At 45.1% G+C, this 25,555-nt stretch overlaps 1 protein-coding gene across 11 annotated transcripts in view; it reads right to left on the minus strand.

Moving 5' to 3' along the window:
- OSGEPL1 (O-sialoglycoprotein endopeptidase like 1) overlaps positions 1 to 25,555 on the minus strand; it is a 1,349,050-nt gene that overhangs the window by 1,251,718 nt on the left and 71,777 nt on the right. For 9 of the 11 annotated variants that reach the window (XM_075317740.1, XM_075317741.1, XM_075317747.1 and 6 more), the window contains one exon: positions 4,242 to 4,453. The exons of 1 other annotated variant lie outside the window; for it this stretch is intronic. In XM_075317740.1, coding sequence (XP_075173855.1) covers positions 4,242 to 4,441 — 200 coding nt within the window. In that variant the 5' untranslated portion in view covers positions 4,442 to 4,453. Of the gene's footprint in view, positions 1 to 4,241; positions 4,454 to 25,555 lie in introns of those variants that run through there. One more of the 11 variants, XM_075317750.1, reaches the window with a different exon arrangement.

Below are 25,555 nucleotides of genomic sequence, written 5' to 3' on the forward strand. Positions count from 1 at the left end.
CAGCCTATTGATGGCTGAGATAAGGTCGTTTACCATGGCATCCCCATCCGGGGTATCCAGGTTGAGAGGGGTTCCAGGAGTGGATTCCTGATCACTCTCATCAGACACATCACAGGGAGACTGATTGCGCTGAGACCCTGAGCAGTGTGAAGACGTCGAGGGTCTTTCCCAGCGAGCTCGCTTAGGGTGGCTGGGGCCATCATCTGAGTCATAATCCTCGGCCTGTGAAGCCGGGGACCCCCCTGTGGGCTGGATACATTCCAAGTAAGGGGGACCTGAGGACAGAGGCCTCGCCGTGCCCAGAGACTGAGCCCCATGCATAGATTGCAAGGTTTCAAGGATTTTTGCCATAGACACAGACATATTATCTGCAAAAACTGCAAAGTCTGTCCCTGTCACCGGGGCAGAACTTACAAGCGTCTCAGCCTGGGTCGCTACCTCTCCTGACTCCGGCTGGCGAAGCAGCACCGGGTCGGAGCATTGCACACAATGGGGGTCATCGGAGCCTGCTGGTAGATTAGCCCCACATGCAGCACACGCAGTATACACAGCCCTTTTTGCCTTGGCCGCCTTGCGTTTTGAGGATGACATGTTGCTGCTTCCACAGAGCGATCTGGGATATGCAGCCAGAAGCGACCTCACAGTGCAAGAAATACAATATCTATATATCTGTACACAGTACACCGATACACCGTGAGGCACTAGAGGGACCAGCACAGAAAAATCGCTTACCGCCCGCTTAAAAAAGCGGGTGTGTGGTCGCCAGATAGCCCCTAGTCCAGGTCTCCCAGAGCCTTGCGTCCTTCCTCCAGCCAGGCATGCATGTAATGGCTGCCGGCGTCTCGAGAGAGGAAGGGGGGCGGGCCCTGGGCGTTCCTGGCCAAGAGCGGGAAGCCTGCTTCCCTCTGTGCCAAGTGAGAGGGCTGGAGCATGTAAATCAGGCTCCAGCCCTCGTCGCTGCTAGCGAACAGCGTCTCTCCCCTACCCTGAATGACAGGGTGGGGGCGGGAACGAATCGGAGCTGCCGGCGTCCTAGGCCCAAAAAGCCGGGGACTAAATTTATAACCGCCGCCGCCGTAAAAGCGCGGACGGCGGATCCCCGGCGCACCACAAGTCACAGCAGCGCCGCCCGGTCCAGAGGGGGTCGGCGCTGCGTTCCCATACACAAAAAAGTCCCCCAGTAATCTGTAGGGACACCAACTCCACGTTGCGGTCCCCGGCGCACTACAACACCCAGCCAGCCCGGAGTGTGTCTGTGCCTGCCGGGGACACAGAGTACCTGTATGATGCAGGGCCTGTCCCTGATCGTACTCCTGCTCCGTCTCCATCAGGTTCTAATGGGTCTGTGGATGGCGCCCGGCGTCAGAGCTGAGAGGCCGGCAGGATCCCACTTCCACAGAGCCCTACAAGGGGATGTGGAAGGAAAAACAGCATGTCAGGCTCCAGCCCTGTACCAGCAATAGGTACCTCAACCTTACAACACCATCCAGGGGTGAGAAGGGAGCATGCTGGGGACACTATATGTGTCCTCTTTTCTTCCATCCGAAACAGTCAGCAGCTACTGCTGACTAAAATCTGTGGAGCTATGCATGGAATGTCTGACCTCCTTCGCACACAAAGCTAAAACTGGAGAACCCGTGATACCACGGGGGGGGTATAGCCAGAGGGGGAGGGGCCTTGCACTTTTAATGTAGTGCTTTGTGTGGCCTCCAGAGGGCAGTAGCTATACCCCAATCGTCTGGGTCTCCCAATAGAGCGCTGAAGAAAAACAGCTTACGGGTTCTTACTGCCTCCATGGAGTCTTTCATATTAGCATGATGCAAGTGTACTGGTCCATGGTATGCGTTATGTAATGTGCCGAACACGTGCTCTGGAGGAGCCATTCATTTCCTATGCAGATGAAAGATGACTATCCTCTCCCAGGAATGTGGCTTTCCTGTATGTGTATGCTGTATTCCCTCAGATTATACCTAAAGGGCTATTATAGAAATGGGCCGCTGCTTCCTGTCTTCACGCCGCACAGGACTTTTACAACTGGTCACATGCGTGGAGCGACAATACGGTTGTGTGAGCGCGTGTGTCACAATAATCAGGAATATAATATTCCGTCCGCAGGTGCAGAAGACAGGCAGCGTCATAACACGGCAGAGGATTCAAGGCGGCAAGCAGCAAGTGACCTGGCCTGAAGGCTACACAGTAAGTCAAGGTCCGGAGGCCGTGGGGAGTGTTTGGCGGGCGGCTCCTCGGTTTTTAGAGCAGGTGTGTGTTAGGGCAGGGGGCACCCAACATTCTGATACAAAAGCCTTGCTGGTGCTGTATTTTCCTAAGTAGATTCTTCGCTATTATCCAGGCTGTAATAAAGAATCTCCTTAGGAAAATACAGCACCAGCAAGGCCTTTGTATCAGAGACTGTTTGGTGCCCCCTGTCCTAATAGCCAGGCTGTAAAAAAGATTCTGCTAAGGCTGCGTGCCCACGATCAGTGTTAGTGCTGCAATGTACAGTACATGCACAGTGGATGGGATTTCTAGAAATCCCAAGCCCACTGTACATGTACTGCCCGCAGCAATAACTGACCTGCGATGCGGCTTTCTGAGGCCACAGCATGTCAATTATTTGCTGTGGAGTTGCATGCATCCTCCATGCAACTCCAGGCAAGGCAGAAGTGAAGTTTTTCCAAGAGTGGCGGTGAGACTATGGAAGATTCGTGGGGTGGAGGCGGAGCTGGAGTGGAGGCGGAGCTGGGGTGGAGGCAGAGCTGGGGCGGAGCCTCAAGGGGCCCCCGAAATTTTGCCAGTATGGGGCCCTGAAATTCCTAGTGGCAGTCCTGGTGGCGGATGCGAACCTGATACATCTCATGTGGATCTGCCTGTGTTTATGGCGATATTGGACTGGTGTGCTAGAGCTTATAGATTCTGTATATAAGCGTCATGTTGACTGAAGTCCTCTGACATGTATCCTGGGGTATCCCGATTCAGGAGGGTCATAAGACAGCTATAGCACGGATACTTTATCAGGCATGGAAGACCATAGCCTCCTACTGGAAATTGTTACAGCCCCGATGGTTAGAGAATTAATAGCATTAATAGTATCCTTAGATTAGATAAATATGTCTAACAGAAAAGAAAGGCATACAAGAAATTTGAGGACCTTTGGGCCCCTTGGTTTGACGTGGGCTAGAGCTCTGTTATGGGGTTTGTTCTAGCTGGCCACTGTGGAGCACAATTTTAAGAGAAGAAATAATGGAAGTATGCGTTCCAAGATATTGTAAAGAATGAAGAATCAATCCAAGCCTTTTTATCACATTAACATAAATCCAGGGCCCAAATTATAAAAATATATTTCTTTATTGGTTCTTCAAAAATATAAAAAACACCCAATAACATACAGTTTTACAAAACACACACAAATAATAAGATGCCAAATAATTAACAAGGTTAGTGTATCACACCACCTATTCTAACCTTGGCCTCTCCCTATAATTCACCACTACCTAACTGCAGAGACCTCCCTAATATTAGACGGGGACCCCGCTTACATGAAGGCTTTCCCTCTAATTGCTCCTACAACTCCCTAATCTCAGTTATGAGCATACCATACAAAGACAGGAAGAGGAGAGAATAAAGAGGTAGTGTAAGGAGACAGTTCAGGGTAAAAGATGTACCCCATTCATTCACGTCAATTTCAGACCCTATAAATGGAATATACGGATTTTAACCGAGGAGAGGAGGGAAGGGATTAAAAAATTTTCCCCAATTACCCATACATCACTTTTTCCTAAATAATTAACTAATCTTGTTAATTTGGCATCTTAATTATTTCTATGTGTTTGTTTTGTCAACTGTATGTTACTGGGTGTTTTTTATATTTTTGAAGAACCAATATAGAATTATATTTTTATAATTTGGACCCTGGATTTATGATAGTGTAATAGCTGGTAATGTCACACTCCGTACCTTGCCTTAGTGTAAATGTTTTTGTTTTAGTAACGGCTCTCATGGTTCGGATAATCTGTATACATTCTGCTTCATTTGTATTTGAAGACAAAAACTGTTTAATAAAAAATTATCCAATTAATAAAAAAAAAAAGTAAGCCCTAACAGGCCGGACTTAAGTCAGTTTCTACCAATCTGTCAGTAAACCTTTATTTACTTTAATTCTTTTTTATTATATATTTACACATGCAATTTACATTACCCAAAAAGATGAATAGAAAATTTGTATATCATTTCTTCAGACTTACTTTAGATGAACTTCTTTCTGAGAATGAATGGCCTCTCCTAGTATTTTACCATTTTCATCAACAACAGCGGCACCAGTGTCATCGCAGCTTGTTTCTATTCCTAGAACTACTCTTTGGTAGTTCACTAAAGAGTTTACAGAAAATGTTCGCCTTTTAAGCATCCAAGAGTGTTTCCAGAAATTGCAGAATGTTGTACTCATTTTTCAAAGTGTCTGAAATTTAAAAAAAAAAAAAAAACAAAAACACTAGGTGGACAGTTTCTTTCCATTGGCATTCTGACACCATTAAATTGAAACCCATCTTTGTTATATCTGTATAAAGAAGCAGAGGTACAGAGTGAAAGAATCACCTTTAATTCCTGCAAAGTGTCTTACAGGGAACCTATAAAATTACAAATGGGACTTTCAGTAACTGTCAGCACAGAATGACTGTTCAAACGAAGTGTAGGCATTCGTGCAACGGGCGTGGTTAATTATTTAACCCATTCACAATATTTGACATACCTATATGTCATAGTTGGATAGGGGTTCCTGACCAATGACAAAAGGTATGTCATGGTGATTGAGCGAAGCACAGGCGCTATGCCTGCAAGATCACTGCTGGGAGCTTGACTTACAGTGCTGGCCAAAAGTATTGGCACCCCTGCAATTCTGTCAGATAGTACTCAGTTTCTTCTTGAAAATTATTGCAACCACAAATTCTTTGGTATTATTATCTTCATTTAATTAGTCTTCAATGAAAAAAAAAAATTGTCAAAAAGCTAAATTGGATATAATTCCACACCAAACACAAAAAAGGGGGTGGACAAAAGTATTGGCACTGTTTGAAAAATCATGTGATGCTTCTCTAATTTGTGTAATTAACAGCACCTGTAACTTACCTGTGGCACCTAACAGGTGTTGGCAATAACTAAAATCATACTTGCAGCCAGTTGACATGGATTAAAGTTGACTCATCCTCTGTCCTGTGTCCTTGTGTGCACCACATTGAGCATGGAGAAAAGAAAGAAGACCAAAGAACTGTCTGAGGACTTGAGAATCCAAATTGTGAGGAAGCATGAGCAATCTCAAGGTTACAAGTCCATCCCCAAAGACCTGAAAGTTCCTGTGTCTACGGTGCGCAGTGTCATCAAGAAGTTTAAAACCCATGGCACTGTGGCTAACCTCCCTAGATGTGGAAGGAAAAGAAAAATTGACGAGATATTTCAACGCAAGATTGTGAGGATAGTGGATAAAGAACCTCGACTAACATCCAAACAAGTTCAAGCTGCCCTGCAGTCCGAGGGTACAACAGTGTCAACCCGTACTATCCGTCGGCATCTGAATGAAAAGGGACTGTATGGTAGGATACCCAGGAAGACCCCACTTCTTACCCCGAGACATAAAAAAGCCAGGCTGGAGTTTGCAAAAACTTACCTGAGAAAGCCTAAAATGTTTTGGAAGAATGTTCTCTGGTCAGATGAGACAAAAGTAGAGCTTTTTGGGAAAAGCCATCAACATACAGTTTACAGGAAAAAAAAGAGGCATTCAAAGAAAAGAACATGGTCCCTACAGTCAAACATGGCGGAGGTTCCCTGATGTTTTGGGGTTGCTTTGCTGCCTCTGGCACTGGACTGCTTGACCGTGTGCATGGCATTATGAAGTCTGAAGACTACCAACAAATTTTGCAGCATAATGTAGGGCCCAGTGTGAGAAAGCTGGGTCTCCCTCAGAGGTCATGGGTCTTCCAGCAAGACAATGACCCAAAACACACTTCAAAAAGCACTAGAAAATGGTTTGAGAGAAAGCACTAGAGACTATTAAAATGGCCAGCAATGAGTCCAGACCTGAATCCCATAGAACACCTGTGGAGAGATCTCAAAATGGTAGTTTGGAGAAGGAACCCTTCAAATCTCAGGGACCTGGAGCAGTTTGCCAAAGAAGAATGGTCTAAAATTCCTGCAGAGCATTGTAAGAAACTCATTGGTGGTTACCGGAAGCGGTTGTTCACAGTTATTTTGGCTAAAGATTGTGCAACCAAGTATTAGGCTAAGGGTGCCAATACTTTTGTCTGGCCCATTTTTAGAGTTTTGTGTGAAATGATCAATGATTTGATTTTTGTTTCATTCTCTTTTGTGTTTTTTCATTGCAAGCAAAAAAAAATGAAGATAATACCAAAGAATTTGTGATTGCAATCATTTTCAAGAAACTGAGTACAGAATTGCAGGGGTGCCAATACTTTTGGCCAGCACTGTTAGTGACACCCAAGCCCTGGATTTCACAGCAAGGAGCAGTGTGCGCACTGCCCTGGACTGTTTAACCCCCTAAATGCCAAAATGGATATTAATCACAGTATTTAGGAGGCAAGGAAAGGGAAGGGCTTCTGTCCGTTCAACACTGACAGGTATAATGTATTGCAATGCTATTACATTGCAATGCATATCAGCAATCATCGTCATCAGAGCTTGACAGCGTAATCCAACTAGTTAACAGGTGCTCGTGGATCTCCAATCCACCCATGCCTGTTCACTGCACAAGTCTGCTGATCAGATCAATTGAAGGAGCCAAACATGACCAATGACGTACCAGTACGTCATTAGTCGTAAAGGAGTTAAAGTCCCATAGAGGAACTAAGCAAACAAAAGTTTAAAAAATATTTAAAAAAAAAACAACAAAACATACCAATAGACACGTATTTTTATGTAAAGTACATTTGTTTGGCACTACCATATCCAGACTAAACCTATAAATCTGTCACACTATTTAACCCCCTTCAGTGAGCACCACAAAAAAAAAGTGGCAAAACTTCAGACAATGCCCCCAATGGAAGACTCACTATAATGAGGCAGATGGAGACACTGTGGAACCTATCTGGCCTATGATCCAGCGGTGTCCCACCCTCTTTTTAGATCTTCACAAAAGTGCAGTTGGCCACAGGTTTATGCACCTCTGAAAAGCCAGACAACACTAAAAAAAAAAAAAAACAAAAACACCAAACGAAGTCTGGAGTAACTCCATATGCCTCATTAGTGAATGGATTTGTTGGGGGTTTCATCTGAATCACAAGTTTCGGATATTTAGATGAAAACCCCGATGTAAGTGGTCAGCGTAGAGTTTTAAATACGCGTAAACTGATTCAAAATGTACCCTAAAATGCCACCAATAAAAGCTTTAACTCAACCAACAAAAAAACAAGTCCCCACTCGGATAAGTTACTGGTTAACAGAAATATAGGGGCGTGTCCAAGTTACTGGTAGCACGAAGGCCCTAGAAAAGTGACATTGTAACCAACAAAAGAAATCTAGCAAAATTTGCACACCTAAATACAAATGCCTCATCCCTTCTGAGCCTCATAGTGTGCCTAAACCGCAGTCAGCATGCACATGATTGACATGAATGTAGTGAGGAAGCTGACTAAGGGCATGTGCCCACGGGAGCTTTTTTCTGCAGATTTTGCCGCGGAAAACCTGCGGATTTTTCAGATAAATCTGCAGGTTTTAGCATGTACAGACACTCCCCATGTTATCCTATTGGACATGGGGAGTGTCTGTGTCCACGCTGCGGAACGTGCGGCTGCGGATGTCGCGCAGCCGCACGTAACTGCATGTCAATTATTCATGCGGAATTACCTGCGAATGTCCCGGCCCTCCGCTATGGAGATAGAGGCCGGGAAGTCCGCAGGTTTACCGCAGCTATATCGCTGGAATCCCGCAGCTAAAAATAGCTGCGGATGCCGGCGGGCAGCTGCGGGAAACCTGCGGCCGTACCTGCAGAGACATCCGCAGGTATGATCTCCTGTGGGCACATATCCTAAGGCTGCTTTCACATCAGCGTTTTTTTGCCTGCAGGCAAACAAACGCAAACTGGATCCTGTGGATTCAATGTGCAATGCATGCAACCACAATAGTTATCCTTCTGCAGCGGGACACAGAATTAATCGGCCAGCACTGGAGTCAGCTGATCGGGAGTTAGCTGATCTCCTGACCACACAGCCCGCACATGCTTTGATGGATGCAGGTTAACAGCAGTCACTGCCTGCTGCCGATCACGTGTGACAGTGTGCGGACTGTGTGGACAGGAGTTCAGCTGAGCTCAGATCAGCTGACTCCAGTGTCGGCCGATCACTTGTTCTCTGTCCCCTGCATCCATCGCAGCATATGTGGGCTGTGAGGTCAGCTGAGTTCAGCCGGCACTGGAGTCAGCTGATTTGAACTCCTAACCTCATAGCCAGCAGAACAAGTAATCAGATCAGCTGACTCCTGTGTCGGACGATTACTTGTTCTGTGTCCCCCTGCATGCATCGCAGAGTGTGCATGCTGTGAGGTTAGCTGAGTTCAGATCAGCTGACTCTACTGCTGGCCGAACTCAGCTGACCTCACAGCCCCCACACGCTGCGATGGATGCAGCGGGACACAGAGCAAGTAATCGGCCGACACTGGAGTCAGCTAATCTGATTACTTGTCCTGCTGGCTGTGTGGACAGGAGTAAGGATGAGGGAGCAGTAAAATGCTTGGGTGCTCAACGGGCATGTCAATTTTGTTTTTTTGGGTTTTTTTTAAATTCATGAAAGAAAAAAAAAAAAAAAAACCAAAAAAAAGCGTGAGTTCCTGCTGCATTTTCTATTGCTAAGGGTAACCCAAGCAGCTGCAGGCTGCTAACAGTCACTGCTTGATGTTACCTTCACTGGCAATGGAAAATCCAGGGAAGCCCTTTTTGTTTAGTTTGTTTTCTTTTAAGTTTTTCGCCCAAAATAAAAAACAAAAACCAAAAACATGGGCTTTGCCATATTTTTGCATGCTAGCCAGATACAGCTGCTTATTCGTACCCGGCTGGGAACCAAAAATATAGGGAAGCCCCTTTTTTTTTTTTTAAAACCATTTCATGAATTTCATGAAATAAAAAAAAAACAAAAACCACGACGTGGGCTTCGCCCATTTTTTGTGTCCAGCCAGGTACAACTAGGCAGCTGGGGATTGCCCAAGCTTTCTGGGGCCCCCCGCTGCAAATTGCAGTCCGCAGCCGTCCCAGAAAATGGTGCTTTTATAGAAGAGCAATCTTTTGGCGCCATCTTCTGGCGCTCTTCCAGCAGCCCTGGTACGCTGGGTAATAAGGGGTTAACACCAGCTATGGTTTACCAGCTCAAGATTCTTAATGTCAGGCAAAGTTTGACCCGGCCAATAAGAAACTCCAATAAAGGGTGTAAATAAAAAAAAAAAAAAAACCACCACACAGAGAAAAAGATACTTAATTAGAAATAAATACACAGACACATTAGGGACTCCATCTTTATTAGTCCCACTCACCACTCCACGATCCTGGTCTTCTGGAGAGAGAGAGGCTGGTTTCAGACGTCCGTCTGCTGCCTCCCGCTCCTGACCGCTGCTCATTATACTCATTGAATATTCACTATACTGAGCAGCTGGAAGCAGGAGCAGCACTGGGGACTTCAGAGCCAGGGACCGCATCGCTGGGGACAGGTAAGTATCCAGGTGTGTGTGTATATGTGTGTATGTGTGTGTATGTGTGTATGTGTGTATGTGTGTATGTGTGTATGTATGTATGTATGTATGTATGTATGTGCTCGGTGTATCCATGTGTGTCTGCTATGTGTGTATATGTGCTTACTTGTGTGTGTGTGTGCAGTGAGGACCTGGAAGCCGGAGCATCGGGGACTGAGTTCCCAATGATCTCTGATGAACCCATGAAGTCACCCTTCTGACACTCGCTGTAGTGCAGGGGTGTCATCAGGAGATCATCAGTGTTTATTGAGAACTTTACTGACCTCCTGGACGACACTGCACAGAAACTGCTTGCTGTATACTCACCTGTCGCAGCGGTGCTGTCCCCAGCACTGTCCCCACGATGCTCCTGCTGCCAGCTCTTCAGTGCATTGAATATTCAGTGAGTATAATGAGCGGCAGTCAGGAGCGGGAGGCAGCAGAGCCTTAGAAAACAGCGCTGGATACAGGTGAATATAGAACATCTTTTTATTTCAGACACGTGTTTTCTCCGATACGTGTCACATTTTTGACCATAACCATGCGTGTGGCTTGTACCTGCTAAAACACAGACGTCTGAAACCGGCCAGAGAGAGGGATTTCTGTACTGACCATGCCAGGCTGCTCAGCATAGAAAACAGGATCCTGTCTATCAGGATCCGGCGCCCGTTGAAATACATTGGAGGTACCACCGCAATCTAACAGATCCAGTTACATGCAGTATTTTGCCCAAGGACAAAAACGCTGCAAGTAACGTTTTTGAAAAAAGGTAAAATACCGCAAAACATCGGATCCAGTGTGTGCCGCATGCAACCACATGTGACAGCATATTGCCGCGATTCAATTGCAAATGCATTGAAATGACAAAGCATTTGTAAAGGATCTGTCTTTGCGGCAAAAAATCCATTTCTGCCGCAGTTTAAAAAAACGCTGATGTGAAAGCACCCTAATTTTACGGATGCATGACTCCAGAAGCATAAGTTGGACACTATGGTTTGGGATCAACAATGTATTGATACCAATAATTAAATGCTGTTTCACAGTCAGTGTAGGATTAATTAATTACTATGAACAAACTATCTGAGACAACAAGGGGGTACCCTAACTAAAGACCCTGAAAAATCATAAAATATAACTTTTATTGTATTAACAATGGAATTAATTCACTAGAATTCTTAAAAAAATACATAGTGCATGCGAGGTATGGGTAAGGATCAAACTATCAAGTATATTCACCTAGGGCTTACCTATTGAGGATAATAATGAGAAAAGCCTGCAGATTTATAGCAACCGGCTTTATTTTAAATAGTACACATATCTCTTCTAGATAAGGGTTTATGGTTTACATCAACTTCAAGTTTTGATCCCTTTATTTGGACAAAGAATTTAAATTTATTTGCTTGTAAACTAGATTTAACTAAATGTCATGCAATTAAACACAGAGATTAGGGATGATCGAATACCTGAAATATTCGGCTTCGCGAATATTTTCCGAATAGCTCGCCGCTATGCGCATATTCGATGCGCAATTTAAGTCTATGGGAAGCCCGAATAGTTCCAAATAGTTGTTATTCGGGTTTCTCAGACTTACATTGCGCATTGAATATTCGCGAATAGTCGAATAGAGGCGACCTATTCGGAAAATATTCGCGAAGCCGAATACTTGAGGTATTCGATCATCCCTAATAGAGATCCATCTTTCCTGAAAAAGAGAGAGAATGAGGCCATTGAAATTTTGTAAGAGCTTGAGACTGCATCAGCGAGAACTATGGACTTAGTTTCCCTCATCTTTTTCCACTTTAAAACCCCCAAATAAAAATACCTTTCTGTTCTCTCAATACCACAATATTGACATGTTTGCAAGCATGGTAGCAACTGATCTGAAAAAACTAAGAATAAGAATATGTTCCAGAATTTAGATCAGAATGAATTGAGAGCTTTACAAAAACTACAAAACACTGAGGGGGTTGATTATTAAAAGGGAAGGTGTCGTAAAAAAGAAAAAAAAAAGACAATAATTGAAAAAATGTAAAAGTATTAATGTTTTATTTTTTTGTTTAAATATTATTGATTTTAATTGAGCAAAATATAAAAAAAAGTTTGATATTTTCTACTCTTAAACATTAGGGGGAGCAGCTACTGAAATCTTACTGCAGAACTACTGTAGAAATAGCTTACATTACAGCTGCAGTAAAGGCCCCGTCAAAAAATGAGATCGCTAACGAGATCATTGCTGAGTCACAGTTTGTGACGTAGCAACGATCTCGCCAGCGATCTCGTTATGTGTGACACCTACCAGAGATCAGGCCCCTGCTGTGAAATCGCTAGACGTTGCCGAATGGTCCAGACTATTTTCTTCAAAGGCGATGTCCTGCTGGGCAGAACGCATTGCTGTGTTTGGCGCCTACCGCTGTGTTTCACACCTATGTTTGATCGTTCTACAGGTCGCTCATCGTTACTGCGTCCTTGGTAAGGTTTGACTGTGTGACATCTCACCAGTGATCTCCCAGCGACTTACCAGCGATCCTTAGGTCGTATCGTTGATCGCTGGTAAGTCGCTGTGTGTGACTGGGCCTTTAAAGTGGGTGAAATCTGATGTCCTGTGTGTGATGTGACGCCTCCTTCTCCTGTTCTGGGTGTTTCCAAAAGGATAAGGGAAGATGAAGTTTAGGATTACAGTGCAGTGCCATTTTGATGGTGACCGCAAAGTGATGCTAATGTCTAAAGTGTCACCAAGGACAGCTGTATAGTGCTCCCCCACATAGCGCTCTGCATGCCCCAGTCCAGCAATGCTCTGCCACACGCACTGCTCAGCCACACGCCTGCCCGCTACGCTCTGCCACATGCACACACGCCCGCAATGTTCTGCCACATGCACGCACGACCACAATGCTCTGCCACTTGCATGCCCGCCATGCTCTGCCACATGCATGCTCGCCCGCAATGCTCTGCCACGCTCCCGCCCACAATGCTCTGCCACACGCATGCTCACAATGCTCTGCCACGCACACACAAACAATGCTCTGCTGCATGAATGTCCGCAGCGGCGGGTGGGGGCTGTCATTGGAGACAGTAGTGGCGGCGGGAGAGGGCAGCGGCACTCACACAGGCTGAACGGGTGACAGGGTGAAAGTGTAGCACACAGCTTACGCTGTGAGCACAAAGATGGTGCCGATCTCCTCCATCTGCTGTGATCTGGACAGCCCAGTGGGCATGTCCAGGTCACAGCAGAGAGATCTCCTGTGTTAAGTATAGGGGTCAGAATCTGACTATCAGACCCAATGCCCTTGGTGCTGCCATAAAGGAGATGAGTAACTGTCGTTACTCACAGCAAATCCAAGATGGCAGCCCCCAGTGTTTCAGTAAAAGTAGAAACAAATAAATAAATAAACAGTGAATTTTATTTTGTATTGAAAATTACTTTATTTCATAATCACTATTATCCTTAAGGAGACTTTGCAAGCCAGTCTGGCTGCCAGGTAAGGGGACTTATAGCTGCAATGCCCCTCTGGGAAATATTCAAATTGTCTCTCCAGTAAAGGAGACAAACTCTACCTCTACTCTACTCTACTTACCTGGCAGCCAGACTGGCTTGCAAAGTCTCCTTAAGGAGAATAGTGTTCCCCCGTGGTCCCCGCATAGCTTTCTCATGAGCCAGATCAGACACCCCCATACTTTGCACTGACGAGGGGCAAGCACCCCGAAACACCGTGTCTGCAAATTGGGATTCTGATCTGGCTTATATATCCTGAGTCATATTGCAAAGGATTGTGGAAAATCCACTTGTGACTTTTAGGATCGCTACTTCCAATAGGTGGCGCTGTGCTAGAGTTTGTCTCCTTTACTGGAGAGACAATTTGAATATTTCCCAGAGGGGCATTGCAGCTATAAGTCCCCTTACCTGGCAGCCAGACTGGCTTGCAAAGTCTCCTTAAGGAGAATAGTGTTCCCCCGTGGTCCCCGCATAGCTTTCTCATGAGCCAGATCAGACACCCCCATACTTTGCACTGACGAGGGGCAAGCACCCCGAAACACCGTGTCTGCAAATTGGGATTCTGATCTGGCTTATATATCCTGAGTCATATTGCAAAGGATTGTGGAAAATCCACTTGTGACTTTTAGGATCGCTACTTCCAATAGGTGGCGCTGTGCTAGAGTTTGTCTCCTTTACTGGAGAGACAATTTGAATATTTCCCAGAGGGGCATTGCAGCTATAAGTCCCCTTACCTGGCAGCCAGACTGGCTTGCAAAGTCTCCTTAAGGAGAATAGTGTTCCCCCGTGGTCCCCGCATAGCTTTCTCATGAGCCAGATCAGACACCCCCATACTTTGCACTGACGAGGGGCAAGCACCCCGAAACACCGTGTCTGCAAATTGGGATTCTGATCTGGCTTATATATCCTGAGTCATATTGCAAAGGATTGTGGAAAATCCACTTGTGACTTTTAGGATCGCTACTTCCAATAGGTGGCGCTGTGCTAGAGTTTGTCTCCTTTACTGGAGAGACAATTTGAATATTTCCCAGAGGGGCATTGCAGCTATAAGTCCCCTTACCTGGCAGCCAGACTGGCTTGCAAAGTCTCCTTAAGGAGAATAGTGTTCCCCCGTAGTCCCCGCATAGCTTTCTCATGAGCCAGATCAGACACCCCCATACTTTGCACTGACGAGGGGCAAGCACCCCGAAACACCGTGTCTGCAAATTGGGATTCTGATCTGGCTTATATATCCTGAGTCATATTGCAAAGGATTGTGGAAAATCCACTTGTGACTTTTAGGATCGCTACTTCCAATAGGTGGCGCTGTGCTAGAGTTTGTCTCCTTTACTGGAGAGACAATTTGAATAATCACTATTATGGATTCAAAAATAAGAAAACACGACACCTTACCTTTAAGCCATCGGACAAAGGGGGGATAGTGTATTGAAGGATTTTTAGGAATATGTACAGATGTAAAGACCCTTTCAAAAGATGGTAACACTCATGATGTCTTGGAGTGTGACCTCACGAAAATATATTCTTTACAGCTACAGACTTTATTAAAAGAGGTTTTGCAGGACAAACTAATTAGAGGATTAATTCAGGGTAATTTCCAATCCACAACCCACGATAGCTGCCTTTTATGTCCTACCGAAGTTGCATAAAAAAGACTAATTCCAGGCAGACCCATCATGTCAAGAAACAATTGTCTTACTGAGGGAGCGAGCGAGACTGTTTATGTATGAGTTGCTATCCCCAGTTGTTCATGCTCTACAATCATATGTCAAGGATACCAAAGATATGAATAGGAAGGAAGATCCAGCGATGAATAGGACAGGATTCAAAAAATGTTAAAACTTCATGTTTATTATACAAGAACGTTAAAAATCGGCAACATAACCATGCATTAAGAAAAGAAAAGACACTCCCTGATGAAGAAAGCTTGTAGTCTTGAAACGCGTCGGATTTGTGCCCCCCATACAGGCAACCTCAGCCAGTAAGCAAGTAACGTCACTGCTCTCCTTAGCGCGTCTCAGCTGACAGTGTAGTTACCGGCCAGAACTCCTGTCACTTGCGCCATTGCTGCCTACTGCCGCCTCATATCCACATTGCTGCCGGCACTACAAGTGGCAAGTGTTCCTCAAGCAGGATCACTTATATCTGGGCACCACTACTTCTTAGGCAAGTAACCATTCTTAGTAATAAGCACCCTTACCACTGTTTGAGCTTGCAGGTTTTTTGGGGGTTTTTTTTATCCTGGGTGTAGCTGAACTAAGCACTGAGATTTTTCCTACTTTATTAGTGCCATCCTCCATTTTCTGTACAGCAGGAATCAGACTTTCAGGTCAATCTGAACCACAAGTTGAAGTAAAATTCTTTGGAGAGAAACACCTGAAGGTACGTTTTTACCTAATTATAATCTCTGACTTAATGCCTTTTTTTGAATTAACACAATTATTTTTAAATTCTTATATACATTTATGCAATTTATTTTTCAGTAACCATACCCCTAGGTTCCCATTGGTATTCCCCATTGTATCTTAATCTCATAACACCTAAGGTGCATACTCTCAACCATTCACTAGCAGGACAGAGTGCCTGGGGTATAACCATAATACATATCAGGTAACGCTGGGAACTACACGTGACAAGTGCAGGATCACCTACATCTGAGCACCAGTACTTCTTAGGGTATGTTCACACATCAGGTTTTTGCTGTGCAGCACAATCCGGCGCTTTGCGGGAAAAACGCATCCATTTTTTTTTCCTGCCGGGTGCGGTTTTTCCTCATACTTTTATTAGCGCCGGATTGTGCCGCATGTACTTGTGTTTGATCCGGTTTTTGACGGATGCAGCAAAAATCGTCACTCTGACGGCCGCACAGGACGAAGAGAAACGTTTTTTTGCCAGCGCCGTGCAGCATGGTGCATAATTAAAGTCTATGCACGCCGAATCCGGTGGCATGCTTCAAACGCCGGAAGCATGTACCGGTTCCGGTATTTACTTCTGAGCATGCCCAGAAGTGATATAAATTCATTGCTTGTCAGAAAATCAATCACTCACTCACTCTCTCTCTCAAACTCACTCATTGACTCACTCATTTTCACTGACTCATTCACTCACTCTCAGCCACTCACCGATCACAGGTGTGGCGCTGCACGACTGTCACAAAGCTCTGGCGGCTTCTCCTGATTTGAAAATGCCGGCCGCCCATTATTCAATCTGGTATTCCCTGCTTTCCCCGCCCACCGGCACCTATGATTGGTTGCAGTCAGACACGCCCCCACGCTGAGTGACAGCTGTCTCACTGCAACCAATCACAGCTGCTGGTGGGCGGGTCTATATCTCTCAGTAAAATAAATAATTAAAAAAAAAAAAAACGGCGTGCGGTTCCCCCATATTTGGATATCAGCCAAGATAAAGCCACACGGCTGAAGGCTGGTATTCTCAGGATGGGGAGCTTCTCGTTATGGGGAGCCCCCCAGCCTAAAATTATCAGCCAGCAGCCGCCCGGAATTGCCGCATCCATTAGATGCGACAGTCCCGGGACTCTACCCGGCTCATCCCGAATTGCCTTGGGGAAATAAGGGGTTAATCATGGCAGGCGTCTTTGAGACACCCCCAATGATTAACCTGTAAGTGAAAGTAAATAAACACATACACCCAAATAAATACTTTATTTGGAATAAAAGACAAAAAACACCCTCCTTCATCATTTTATTAAAATCCTTAAACACTCCTCTAGGTCCGACGTAATCCACAGAGGTCCCACAACGATTCCAGCTCTGCTACATGAAGCTGACAGGAGCTTCAGCAGAACACCGCCGCTCCTGGGAGCTCCACGCAGCAACTGAAGGGAGTCGCGCTGTCAGCGGTGATGTCACTGAGGTAGTGCCGGGGCGCATGCGGTGATAATGCGTGCGGTAGTGCCTGCGTGTGCGGTGATGATGCGTGCAGTAGTGCTGGTGTATGTGCGGTGATGATGCGTGCGGTAGTACTGGTGTACATGCGGTGATGATGCGTGCGGTAGTGCCGGTGTATGTGTGGTGATGATGCGTGCTGTAGTACCTGCGTGTGCAGTGATGATGCGTGCGGTAGTGCCTGTGTGTGCCGTGATGATGGGGTCTCTCTCAGCATAAAAAAGGGGGGGGGAAACGTATCCGTTTTTTTTACCGGATCCGTCGCATCAGTTTTTACACAATCTGAGATGGATCCGTTGCATCAGGCACAAACCGGATTGTGCCCGATTGGAAAAAACTGATGAGTGAACTTAGCCTTAGGCAAGTAACAAATCTCTGCAAGTTCTAACAGTGGAAACAGTACTTATTGCTTTCTTTTTTTTTCTAGTCTTTCTCCCTCCTTATCCTGGGTGGTGAAGATGAACTAATCACTGAGATTTTTCCTATTTGATTAGCACCATCCTCCATTTGCTGCACACAGGAATCAGACATTGGGTATGTGCGCACGTTGCATTCTGGGCAGTGCAGAAAAGAACGCACCCTCTGGCAGAGTGGACAACTGTAAACACTGCGTTTGTAAAAAAAAAAAAAAAAGATGCATTTTCCATGCGTTTTGGATGCATTTTTGACAACGCTCCCCATATAGTGGAGCTCCCCATCCTAAGAATACCAGCCTTCAGCAGTGTGGCTTTACCCTGGCTAGTATTAAAATTGGGGGGGACTGCACATCTGTTTTTTTTTTTATTCATTTATTTATTTTACTGCACGATATAGACCCGCCCACTGGCGGCTGTGATTGGTTGCAGTGAGACAGCTGTCACTCACCGTGAGGGCGTGTCTGACTACAACCAATCATAGGTGCCGGTGGGCGGGGGAAGCAGTGAATACTAAATGGATAATAAGCGGCCTGCATTTTCAAAAGAGGAAAAGCCGCCGAAGCTTTGTGACAGCCGTGCAGCACTGTGCCAGTGATCGCTGAGTATGAGAGAGAGAGAGAGAGACCGACTGACGGAGAGAGACAGCGTGACCAACTGACAGAGAAAGAGACCGACAGACAGACAGAGAGAGATTGACCGACATTGACAAAGAGAGACTGAAAAGACCTGCATTTTGTTTGTCAAAAAAGCATGCGGAACGCAACAAAAATGCAGTCCAAGTGCATTTTGGTTGCGTTTTGACCCATATAATTGATTTCAATGGGTGGAGAACGCAGCTACAACGCACAAAAGAAGTGACATGCTGCTTTTTTTTCTGCAGCGATTTTTGGCATCCAAAACGCTGCGTTTAAAAACGCAGCATGCGCATTGAATTTTCGGACTTCTCGTAGACTTTGCTGGGGAAGCAGAATGCATGCAATTTGGCACTGAAACGCTGCAGTTCAAAACGCAGCGCTAACGCAGGAAAAAACGCAACGTGCGCACATAGTCTTTCAGGTCAATCTGAAACACACAATGAAGCAAAAGTCTTTCTGAGAGAAACGCCTGAAGGCAAGTTTTTATCAATTTATAATCTCTGGCTTTATTTCTTTATACTAACTAACAAAAGTACTTTAAATTCTTATATATGTTTATGTAATTTATTTTTTCAGCAACCATATCCCTAGATTTTCATTGGAATTCTCCAGTGTATCTCAGAACACCTAAGGTGTATACACTCGGCCTAGAAGAACAGAGTGCCTGGGATATAACCATAAGGCTATGACCGCACTTTGCGTTGCCCTACATGCAGTTTAGAATGCACGTTTTTGCCTTAATTGATTTGACCAAAGTTGCCTTTTTCAGAAATTTAGCGCTAAAAACGCATGCGTATTTACCGCATTTTAGATGCGTTTTCAGTGCTTTTTACATGCTTTTCCACCTGCGTTTTGACAGATGCATTTTGAACATCAAGACGCTGCTAAATAAAGTTTATTCTGTCAAACACAGTGAAAAAAGAAAAAAAAGGAAAACAATTTCAAAAATAATAAAGAAAATAGAAATATTTAATAAAAATTAAAGCGGTAATATACTATTTAGTGTAAAAATGGGAAAAAAATATTAATTTTCTTTAATTTAATTGTCGGACTATGTGTGTGTGTGTAAAGGGACATATGAAATCATTATTTTGATGTCAAAAAAGCATGCGTTTTGGTAGTCCAAAACGCATGTTTTCTGCACCAAAAAAGCAGGTAAAACGCAGGAATTTGTAGAATTCTTGGTTTTTGACATTTCTCATTGTCTTCAATGTTAGCAAAACGCACCCAAAATGGCAAAAACAAGTGACATGCTGCTTCTTTGAACGCATGGTTTTTGCCACAAAATATGCAAATTAAACGCAGTGTTTAGAAACGCAAAGTGCGGTCAGGAAGTCATCATTTTCCATTGACTATAATGGAAAAGCAAAACGCATGCCTTTTGGCATGAAAACGCTACGGTAACGCAGGTAAAAACGCAAAGTGCGTTCTTACCCTAAGACATATCAGGCAAGTTTATCATCATTTTTACAAAGTGTTTTTATTTTTATCTGTTAGTGCGGTAGAAATTATTATTTTATATAAAAGAAAACCAGGTTGGTTATAATAAACATGAAGTTTTAACATTTTTGGAATCATGTCCTATTTAGCTATGGACCTTGGTTCCTACCCTGATGTGGTTTCCTGCCAGCGCGTCTCCGTGCTGAGGATCTGGACAGAGGGGTTAGCTGAATTCCCTTTTTCCATTTGTATATGTACCAAAGATATGGTCCAGAAATTACGAGATATTACTGTGTCTGATACTACTAAACTCACAAGCCTGGACGTGGAAGCGCTATATAGTAACATCAGACATAATGTGGGAATTAATGCAGTATCCCAATTTTTGGGCACGAAAGGTAAGTAATTTAAGGTACAATGATTTTCTTTTGACACGCCTACATTTCATATCGGCACATAATTATTTTACCTTTCACGGTACCTTTTTTCATCAGATAAGTGGTATTGCTATGAATTGATCTTGTGCACCGACTTTCGCTAATCTTTTTTAGGATGGTGAGGGTGAAACATGTTTTTTGTGACGATTTATTGTTTTACACTAGTCACATATTTTGGGATAGGTGCATTGATGTTGTACTTATTCTAAACTGGCCCTTAAGCTAGGGGGCACTGAAAGATGCATCTTAAAATCTGAATATAAATTACCGGGAGGTGGAGAATTGACACAGGGGGCACTCTGTGCAGGCGGCCAGCTGCCTCTCTACGTGTGCGTATGGGCTGGCAACCGGCCGGCTGCTTCTCTGTGCGTGCATGCGGCTGGCTGCCTCTCTGTGTGGGGGGCCTACTGGCTGCCTCTGTGTGGGCTGTGGTGGCTGTGCTGGCAGCAAAAGCTGCGGTGGCTGTGCGGCGGGTGTCCCAGATGCTCTGCCTTCACCTGGAGCCAGCGTGTGTGCAGACGGAGCTCTCGGCATAGAGCTCCATGTGCGCATGCGCCGCTATGGGCGCCATTTCTTTGAAGACCGGAACGCCGACAGATCATCTGGGACACCGTTTAAGCACAGGCCTGCTCCATACAGCCACCGCAGCTTCCACTGCCACCACAGCTTCCGCTGCCAGCATAGACCACACTGCTGCCAGCATAGACGCCACCAACACCGCCCCTGCCTTCTGTGACTCCACTCCACTACCGTACCCTCTCAAGTAAGACAACACTGGAGTATAAGACGGACCCCATTATTATTTTTTTTTTAACTCTAAATTTGAGGTGCATCTTATAATCCAGTGCGTCTTTAAAAAAAAAAAAAAAAAAGGGAAAATACGGTGTGTATAATATATAAATATACATAACACACTTTTTTAACATACAGTATTTTATTGAACATTTTATAACAATAACATCAACATTACAACAAAAATGATAAATTAGATATTCCAAGTCTGCGCAGTTAAGTATGACATGTTTATATTTATATTACATTTATATTATTATGCATTAAAGATCATAGTTATCAGCTAACAGCCAAAGCTATAGTTAACAAAAAAAATAATAATTTCTAGATTACTTACCATTAATGTTTTTTTTCCAGGACCCACGACAGGAGAGACAGAGCCACACAGAGACACAGAGAGACACAGAGAGACACACAGACACACACAGAGACAGAGAGACAGCGAGACAGAGAGACAGAGAGACACAGACAGAGAGACAGAGAGACAGATCTCCATCTTAGGACAGGAAACCCACTGAAATAAAAGGGTGGCACCTTTCCATTGCATCAGTTAGGTTACAGAGATAGAGAAATACCAGGAAAGCATATTAATATATCCCATCACTATTATCTTCTACCACCTGCAAACTGTTGTTTACAACACCAGAAAGTGAACTCCAAAAAAAGAAAAGAAAAAAAAAAAAAAAGAAGAGGTGGGAAGTAGTGGCGCTGTGTTGGGTTCTCAAAAAAAACCCCATTACTGATAAGTAATCTAGATTTTTCCCATCACCATTACAGTGCCACCAGAGAGATTCTGATAGACAAAATAGCATCTAGGGAGGGACCACAGCTTGTAGAAATCCTCAACATTGATGACAAATATGACTTGTAGAGATAAAGGAAGGTGGAAGGAGAAGACTAGGTTACAGCCTTGCAAATCTATTTAAGAGGCAGAACCACGTTCTCAGACCAGGAAGTCACCCCTGACCTGGTCGAAAGTGCAGTAACACCTTCCGGCGCAAACCTGCTATAAGCTAAAAAGGCTACTTTGAACGCTTCCTTCATCCATCTCGCTATGGTACCCTTTAGAGGTTGGAAGCCGCTTTCTAGCCCCCCTTCCACCAGAGGTCACATTCTGGACTCAGAAGCCTTAAGACTTCCATCCATAAATCCCCGGGTCTCGGACAAAGAGGCGACCCTAGAAACTAAGACATGAGGAACTGTAGTCTGGAAGGCACATCTGTTGGCATTACCAAACTGGGTTCATCATCAGACCACCAGATGCAGAAGCAATGTGCATCATTCTTAAGGAGCCGAGGCTGAATACAAAGGGTACTCAGACTCTGAATCTGAAGAAAGAGGTCCGGATAAATGCAGATGGCCAAACTTCATACACATATATACATATATATACATATATATGTGCTGACTTCCAACACAGGACCTTAGTCCAAACAGAGCTAGTATAAAGAACCTCTTATCCCATGGACAGACTGCTTGATTATGAATGGACTATTCTCCATTTGGGTGTCACCGCCAGACCCTAGTGCGTACTGAACACCCCATGACAGACCATAACCATGGATTTTATCTTGAGAATAGTGAGCCTATGAGGAAGACTATGGAGCACTGTGCTCAGCTGCAGCATTATCTGGTACCCGAAAAAAAAACCTCACAGATTATACTTACTAGATTCTGAAAATGGGACCTTGGTCCAAAAAAAAAAATAGCTCAATTGCCATAGGTGGAGACAGAAAGGGACCCTCCCTCCCAAAATAGGCCCATTACCTTTCCCAGGATTCATAGTATGCCATAAGAAAGAATGAACTCTATAACCCTCTCTCTTTAGCAAAAAGTTATAAATGAGAGGCCAGACCTAAACAACGAAGCACAGCGAATCCTAACTAGCAAGAGTCTGGACTGTAGAGAAACCCAGACTCTTGTTCTGAAACAGTAGTGAGGGGAATTACAATGGCAATCCGAGCATGGTGCTTATCAGGCTAAGCAAAACCCAGGACCAGAAGGACCCTTTAAACAGGAGTAAGGATCAAAGACCCAAGATGTGAGGCATGCAGCTGAAGAGACGCCAGGCCAGAGGCAGGAAACCAGAGGTATGAGACCAAAAAGGCGCAAGGCCAAAAGATGCAAGGTCAAAAGGCACCAGGCGCAATGTCAAAGGCGCAAGGCATCAGATCAAAAAGGTGCAAAGGCAAAAAAAGGCGCAAGGCCAAAGGAGCAAGGCACGAGGCCAAAAGGTGCAGGGCAAAAAGGCGCAAGGCCAAAAGGCAGAAGGCGCAAGGCAAAAAAGTGCAAAGCATAAGGCCAAAAGGAGCAAGGCCAAAAGGCGGAAGGCATGACGGCAATGGTGCGAGGCATGAATTGAAATGGTCCAACAGGCGCAAGCCTGTAGGCACCGAGGTGCAAGCCCAGAGGCGCTAGGTACGAGCCCAGAGGCATGAGCGCAGAGGCATAAGCCCAGAAGACAATCCCAGAGGCACCTCGAAGGGCATATCAGTGGGGCCGAGAGCCAGGGGGGCGAGCTGTGAAGTTCAAAGGTTGACAATCAGTGAGACCAGAGGGGCAAGACAGTAAGGATCCAACAGTTCCAAGTCGTAAAGCCAGAGGAGAGTATTTTTTTTGGTTGGAAAAGACTTTGCCGAGTGGTGAGTGGGTAGAGCCGTAGAGCCAAGAGGCGTGTGGGCAGAGCTGAGTAGAGCTGAGAGGGGCGAGGGCAGAGCCGATAGGCATGTAGCCAGAGCCGTGAGGCCTGTGCTGTGAGGCGCAAGGCAGGAGGAGCAAAGGCGCCTCAGACTTACCCTTCCGGGTCATGCATCTGTGGACTCAGGATAAACCTACAACATTTGAGCCTTACCTCCAATCTCAGATTAGTCCCACCTGAAGCAATTAATTCACTTTGAGGCCAGCTTTCAACTCCAAAATAATGTGATAAATCCACAATATATGCCCTTCTAGAAAAGGAGCAGTCAGATAGACCTAGTCTGGTGAGACAACAGTGGAAACATCTAAACAATTTAACCACAAAATGAGGATCAATATAAGGTCCCATCTACAGTTAAACTGAAAGTTCAAACCTCAGACCCTGCTAGGCCCAAACAGAATCTGAGGCAGCAACCTCAGCCATGTGGCAAAATTTCACTCCAAAAAAATCCAAGGCCTGGCTTCTAGAACTGAAGGCAAACCTCTGTGCATGAGGCTCATGTTAGTATAAGGGCGTGCAGCCTGAGTCAGCCCAGAGGCCCAGCAAAATCACCATGCACTTATGTGTAGCCCTCACAGAGAGCTCTCCATTGAAAGAAGCGGAGTCAAGGTGAGAAATACCAAAAGCTGATGGCAGGGGCCCTCTGTTATAGAGGTGTCTGCCTCAGACCGTTTGCCTGTTGTATGATGAAAATCTAAAGGATAAAATCTCTCCAGGGACAAGAAAAACACTGGAAGGAGACTTACCTCACTGTGATCCTCTCCCTGTAGAAGAAAAGGGCGATACCTCCTAAGGTGCTGTCTAGACGGACATCTGGGTGCAGCAAACTGCATTAAGCTGCTGCCTTTGTTTGGCTTCACTCCTGGATCATCTGATCCTGCTGGATCTCTATAGCAGGAGGAGGGCATGAGCACCCGATACCCCACTCAGCACTTGTTGCATGGCTCCGGTTCCCAGGCACTTCGGAATGTCGTCCGGCTCCTCAACACTGTATGCTCTGCTGAAGAATTAGCGGTGGGCAGCGCCATTTTGCCGTCTCCTGCGCATGTGCAGAGACCGCTTCCGGTTACTGCCAGCGTCATCTGGCCGCAACACACTGGCCATCCGGACCGTCACATTCAGCTGCAGGGACAGCCGACTTACTCAAAGCAGGAACACAGACCCAGGAAGAAGACAGGGCAATTCCTGCAGGGACAGACGACGGGCACCAAGCAGGAACGCAGCCTGGATCTTCATCTGGAGCACTCGCAGTAGGGCCAGTCCCAGGATGCCGAGCAGGTATGCCAGACACACAGGGCAGATGACTCTGCTTCCTGGACCTAACCCCGACCCTGCGTCCCGTCCTGAATGAAAAGCACCCCCAGAGACGCTTCCGGGGCTGAGGCCAATAATGTGACAGTATGCTCTTCTACCAGCAGTCGGCTCAGGCCCGGGACAGTTGTCCTTCACTGTGGCAGCGCCACAGCTCTTCTGGGTCTCCCAACCTGAGACAGAAAACTGAAATCATGCGGTGGAGAGGTGCCGCCCTTTTATTTCAGTGTGTTTCCTGTTCTAAGATGGGTGCACCTTTCTCTGGTGGCGCAGTCGTGGTGATGGAAAAACAAATAATATAACTTTGAAATAAGCTATCATAAAACCTACCTTTAAAAAATAAAAATATAGATATCAATATTTGCCACTCAATCACCATATCACACCTCTCAACTGTCTATTTGTAGAGGACTCAAATGATCCTTTAGATCCTCCAAGATATACCATGCAGTCGAAACAAAAGATTGAATAATTCTCTTTTTTTCCTCTGTATTGCAAAACTTCTCAATTAATGGTTTACATTTCAGACGAAATTTACCCGCCTGCTCCTTTTTATTTGTAATAGCATTGCCCTGCTCAATCTCCAAGGTAATGTACGAGATCAAATACATCTGACACACGATAATTCTCATATATGGAGACTCCAGACACAATAGGAAATCAAGAAAATTGGAGTCATATTCCAAAAATATTTATAAATTTTATTAGATATAG

The sequence above is a fragment of the Anomaloglossus baeobatrachus genome, chromosome 7 (genome assembly GCF_048569485.1).
Source record: "Anomaloglossus baeobatrachus isolate aAnoBae1 chromosome 7, aAnoBae1.hap1, whole genome shotgun sequence".
Classification (NCBI taxonomy): domain Eukaryota; kingdom Metazoa; phylum Chordata; class Amphibia; order Anura; family Aromobatidae; genus Anomaloglossus; species Anomaloglossus baeobatrachus.